General features: G+C 52.0%; 1 protein-coding gene across 1 annotated transcript in view; it reads left to right on the top strand.

Annotated features, from left to right (window-relative positions):
• RHPN1 (rhophilin Rho GTPase binding protein 1) overlaps positions 1–5,306 on the top strand; it is a 34,627-nt gene extending 29,321 nt beyond the window's left edge. The window contains 3 exon segments of the mRNA XM_074145357.1: positions 822–968; positions 2,951–3,109; positions 3,255–5,306. Of these exon segments, the coding sequence (XP_074001458.1) occupies positions 822–968; positions 2,951–3,109; positions 3,255–3,449 (501 nt within the window). The 3' untranslated portion in view covers positions 3,450–5,306.
• The last annotated feature ends 694 nt before the right edge of the window (positions 5,307–6,000 follow it).

A 6,000-nucleotide genomic window follows, 5' to 3' on the forward strand; every position in this document is an offset into this window, starting at 1 on the left:
CTGGGAAGCAGGGCTGAGTTTTGGGGCTGCTGTGGGACCTGGCTGTGCTTTCCCCATCACCAAGACAGCCCAAGGGCTGCGTAGCACCCCAGGGAGAGGTTGGGCATCTCTGCTTTTTGAACAGCCCCAGGGTGGGCGGGTATATCCTGCTCCTGTGGGAACAGAAAAGTAGGAAAAAGCCAGGAAAATAGGAAAGATCTGGGGGGGATCTGACCCTGAAGATCCCGTCCCACCACCTCGCACCCTGCTGCGAGACCACCCCAGCCAGGCTGCATCCCCCAGAGCCAGGCAGTGGTGAAAAACCTCAACCCCCATCATCCCTCCTTGGGTGACGGGGTTTTTTTTTCCCAAAGAGGGGAATTAAGGAGCCAGCCATTCCCAATGAAGCTTTCTGTTTGCTCCAGGATTATAGTGTTTAAACAGGGAAATCCAGCTCCCTGACTGTACCAAGACCTCCTTCTCCTGCCTTGTAGGAGCCAGGCAGTGCCGGGAGGATGTCCAGACCTAAGCAGTGGGCACAGGGTTGGACCAGAGACCTGCCGAGGTCTTTCCAACCCACATGAGATTCTGTCGCTGCTCATAAAGCCAATGGCTGACATGGGCTTTTAAGCACCTCTAGCTTCCTAGTGCATAAATCTGCTGTTTTGGGCATGCAGGAAGGGTAAAACACTGAGAAAAATCAAAATCACATCCTTAGAGAAATGCGAGAGGCTTTTTTGCTTTGCCTCCTCCCCATCAGTGGGTGTTTTGCAAGGTTGCACGTCCCCATGGAGATGTTCTTGCACCAAAAAGGTGCTTTCTGTGTTTCTGCCTTTCCCCAGGGGCCCCTCTCGGTTTTCTCAGCCAAAAACAAGTGGTACCCAGCACGGAGAGTCCACCTGAAGAGAGGAGAGAACGGTTTTGGCTTCACACTGCGAGGAGACTCCCCCGTTCTCATCGCTGGTGTCATCCCGGGGGGCTGCGCTGCCGTGAGTATTCCAGGCTCTTGCTGTCCCCGTGGGGATGCTGGAAGTGAGGTGTCAGTGGTTGCCTCGAGGGGTACCAGGTGGGTTTAGGTCTTAACAGTCCATTGGTAACTGCATCGATGTGCTCAGGTGGAGACTTATCCCTGCCAGATCTGAGCCTGGGGCTTGCAGATGGGTGTCATGAAAGAATTGAGATATATATATTTTTAGGAAATAGCTAAGGCAAAAAATACGGATGTTAGCTCAGTTTTTAACTGCTGTCAGCCTCTCTTTGGCAAGCACCCAGCTCCCTTCTCTCCCATTTTGGGACCTGATGGTGGATGGAACAAGATGGCAAGTCTGAAACACAAGTTATCTCGGTGAAAACTCACTGGATGGGCTTTCTTAATGGATCAGGGGCAGCTTTGTTCTCCAGCAGAAGCTTGCTGGAGCATCCTGGTGGGACACCTGAAAGGTCTCCCCGCTCCCTCAGCATCAACCTTGCCATCCAGAGCCCAGCATCTCTGTAACAGATGCAGCAGGATCACATCCCATTTTAGGAGACTAAAATCTTCTTAAAGACCACATTTCATCCATGTCTGGACCACAGCTGTGTCACCTGGGCAACTAACATTCAATGCACCCATCTGGGGTGGGATTGGGCTCCAGGTAGGCACTGAAATCATAGAATCATAGAATGGTTCAGGTTGGAAGGGACCTTAAGGTTCATCTAGTTCCAACCCCCCTGCCATGGGCAGGGACACCTCCCACCGGGCCAGGTTGCTCAAAGCCCCATCCAGCCTGGCCTTGAACACCTCCAGGGATGGGGCAACCACAGCTTCTCTGGGGATCCTGTTCCAGTGTCTCACCACCCTCACAGGAAAGAATTTCTTCCTGAGATCTCATCTAAATCTTCCTTCCTTCAGTTTAAAACCACTCCCCCTCGTCCTATGGCTCCACTCCCTCATAAAGAGCCTTTCCTTCAAGCATGTCAAGAGTCTTGTTGATGCCTTGATGAATGAAGGATGGGCAAAGAACCTTGCTGAGCCTGCTGTTTTCTCAAGGATCAGGGCTTGAAGGCAATATATTCTATATTTTTTTATTGGAGACCTGCAGTATTTAACCTTTATCAAAGGGTCAGAGCTGGATGGACATTTTGCTGCAAAAAGCCAATGGGCTGGGAGGTTAGAGGATTCTGGGTGTCAAGCGGGGCCATCTCCAGCAGCTGCAGAAGAGATCCTTGGTCTGTAGAACATCCCACTTTTCTGTCCATGCTGCACAGCAGATGTACCTGCAAGCAACAGCGGGTGTTATAGCCCCCAGGTAGCAGATCTCGCTGAAGCCTGGGGCCAAGGTGATTCTGCCCCTCAACTCCACTCTGATGAGACCTCACCTGGAGTCCTGCATCCAGCTCTGGAGTCCTCAGAACAGGAGGGACATGGAGCTGTTGGAGCGGGGCCAGAGGAGGCCATGAAGATGGTCAGAGGGCTGGAGCCCCTCTGCTGTGAGGACAGGCTGAGAGAGAGTTGGGGTTGCTCAGCCTGGAAAACACAAGGATCTGGGGAGACCTTCGAGCCCCTTCCAGTCCCTAAAGGGGCTCCAAGAAAGCTGGGGAGGGACTCTTGCTCAGGGAGGGGAGCCATAGGACGAGGGGGAACATCTCTAAACTGAAAGAGGGGAGACTGAGATGAGATCTGGGGAAGAACTTCTTTGCTGTGAGGGTGGTGAGACCCTGGCCCAGGTTGCCCAGAGAAGTTGTGGCTGCCCCATCCCTGGAGGTGTTCAAGGCCAGGCTGGATGGGGCTTTGAGCAACCTGGCCCGGTGGGAGGTGTCCCTGCCCATGGCAGGGGGGTTGGAACTAGATGAACCTTAAGGTCCCTTCCAACCTGAACCATTCTATGATCTCTGCAGGATTGGGACCTTTGGCGTGTGTTGGACACTGAGCAGACCTTGTGCAGCAGCATCCATGAGCTCAAACGTGTGTATCTTCTTTCTTCCACTGCAGGGAGCTGGCTTGAAGGAAGGAGACTATATCATCTCAGTGAATGGCAAGGACTGCAGGTGGTCCAAGCACGCCGAGGTGGTGCAGCTGCTGAAGAGCACTGGGGAGGAGGGAGTGGAGATCGGTGTGATAACCCTGCAGGGCTCAGAGGGACCAAAAGCCGTAAGTCACGTCCCAAACCTTAGGTGGGACACTGCAGAAGAGTTTCCCTAGTGTCTTGTTCCTGGGCTGGAGGTGTGGGGCTGAAGCCAGGCATCACGGCTGTTGCCCCAGCTTCATCCCTCTCTCCGCTCCCCTTCCGAAACAGGTGGACAAGAAGGCAGCGGCCATGTCCTCGGGTGCTGGGCTGCAGAAGAGTAACAAGGAGAACAGCCGAAAGAGCCTGATGAACAGCAAGAGCGCCAGCACGCTGCTGGTCTGGAGCAAGAAGAGCAAGCGGAGCAAGAAGAGCACCTACAGCGTCCCCTTCACTGCGGTGGGAGACAACGAGGCCATGTACTGAAGCGGCCACCGGGCTAGGACGTGTCCTGCAAGCCCCGGGGCTGATTGCCCATGAACCCTTACAAGCCCCCAGTGGCCTGTCCAGGTTGTGCTGATGTCGGTGCTGCCAGGAACCCCCCAGGAACCCCCCGCCCCGGGGATGCGCCGCTGGTCGGATCCTCTCCGAAGAGGCGAGCGATGCACAGCACCAGACTCCACCATCTCCCAACTCCTGCCTGAAACGATCCTCAGCTAAACCATATGGGGAAACACCAATTTATTCTTCCTTTTCTTTTCTTTTCTTTTTTTTTTTTTCTTTTTTTGTCTTTTTTGGCTCTTAAGGGGTCGGGGGCGGGGAGCTGTGCTTCAGTATAATGCAGGGGACTGGTTTGTGTCTTCTGCTCAGTGCGAGGAGCAGCCAAACCAAGCCCCAGCCATTAAAGCAAACACTGTAACCTTCTTTAGCGTCTCCTAAGCTTTCTCTGCAAGGTAGAGCCCCGAATTGTTTAGCAGCTCCAGCTGGGGGTCACCTCCCGCTCCCCTTTTTCGGGAAAGAGATAGTGTGGGCATCGATGGCTCGTGGTGACCCGATCATGGGGTCCAGCGTAGACTTGCCCAGGCAGCACTGGGCTGGGCATCTCTGCCACGGTACCAGTTAGGATGAGTTTGACCATTTTTTTTAGTGCTTTTTGGGTTTGTTTGTTTGTTTTTTTTTAATGGACACCTAGCAAATAGAGCCCAGTTGCAGAGCCTGCTGCTTTGGAAGAAAAGGGAAAGATTTCGCGTGCATTTGTTGTCTCGCTTTTTTTAATCAGTAGAGGTGGATTGCCCTAAATATCTGAGTAGATTAATAGCTAAGAGCCTTGGGTTGTTTTTTTTTTTTTTTCTTTTTTTTTTCCTTGGTATGAGATTAAAATTCCAGGAAGATAGCTCCTCCAGATTATTAAACTACTAAATTTGTGCTAGTATTGGATCTTGCACACGTTGCTAATACCCTAACACTGTGCTGTCAGCATTCGTACCAGAGCTGGGCTGATGGATCCATACATCTTGGTAATTGTACTGGAAACGCTGGGAGACTCCGCATACGCGCTTAGATATATCGGTGAAATTTCCTCAGTCCCATTTCTGCCTCGTGCATTATTTTTTCTGAAGGCTTAAAGAGCTGTCTGGTCTTCAGTGCTTGGATGATCTTGGTAGGTATAAAATACCCTTCAGAGATGCGATTGTATTTTTGTACTTTTGAAGTCGTGACAAATGTGTGGCGGTAGTTTAACGAGGTGAAACGTGCGCTGGCAGCGGGATATCGTCGCGAGAGCATCCCCTCACCCTGGGGGGTTTTACCGTGACTGCTTCTTGGTGGCTCTGCCAAGCTTTCAGCCCCACTTTTATTGATGGAGAAACTGAAAGATGGGTTCTAACTCTGCCTTATTGACCAAGAAGCCTCTCCGTAGACCGAGACGTCATCAGACCGGATTTACGGATCCGGCTCCCACCACCGGCCCATCTGTTAGATTTTTTCCGACGTAATCTCACCAGCTGCTTGGCGGGGGAGTGGGAAGGAAGGGGGTTAGGTTCACAGGAAAGGCCACCTTGCCGTGAAAGCACCCCAGCCATGTCTTCCCCCCATCCTAAACGTGTCGCCGACACGGGCCATCTCTAAGCTGGAGATGGATTTATTGAGAAGAAGCACGGAGAAGCGGCGAGCCCACATCACCCAGCTCCTCCGTTGGCGCTGGGTTGGTGTTTTGTGCAAGTTTCCCTAACACCAGTGAGTTTATTTGGGTTTTTTTTGTTTTCTTCTTTTTTTTTTTTTTTTTTTTAATTTGTACATGGACTCTCACCTTTTATGGATTAAAAAGCACTGATTCAAAACCGCTTTGTGGCGTGCGTCTCCGTTGCGAATCGCAGGTGGGATTGATCCACCAGCTGTGGAGGGGAACAAGCCCTGCTTTGGGCTCGCAAACGACTTGATTTTGGGTCATTTTTACCTAAATCTGGAGCTGTTGAGGTTGGGAGAGATCGTTTGGCTCTTGTACAGCCTGATCCAAGGCAAACTGAGCTCCTCAGTGTCCAGATCAGCTCGACAGCCCTTGGTGAGCCGTGGTCTCCATCTCCAGCGTGGTATAATGGGAGTTGGTGGCTTTGTCGCGTGAGTTATTTCACGGAAGAGGTGAGGAGCAGGGCTCAGGTTGGATCCCGTGGGGACTTTTCTTCTGGAAAAGAAAGGAAACCCTTCAAGAAAGTCATCTTTGCTTCACACAGCATGTTTTGATCTGGTTTTGAGTTTCCAGAAAGGGTTTCCAAGGGGGTTTCCAACAAGGATTTCCAAATCCCTTGGATTTGGAAGACGACATCAATGGGAATGAAGGTATCAGCCATGCTAGAGGAGCTCATAGGTAGCTGGTAAACAGCAAAGCCTTGATGTGGGACAACCCCCCCACCCTATTTTCCCTTGGGGGTCTGTGTTTCACTGGGCCCCACCTCCTCACTACCTGGGAGGGTGACCAAGCCCATGGCTGTGGGGCTGGACCATGGGTCCTGGCAGCCAGACAGGTCCCTCGCTCAGGAAT

This window comes from Numenius arquata, chromosome 3, assembly GCF_964106895.1.
Source record: "Numenius arquata chromosome 3, bNumArq3.hap1.1, whole genome shotgun sequence".
NCBI lineage: Eukaryota > Metazoa > Chordata > Aves > Charadriiformes > Scolopacidae > Numenius > Numenius arquata.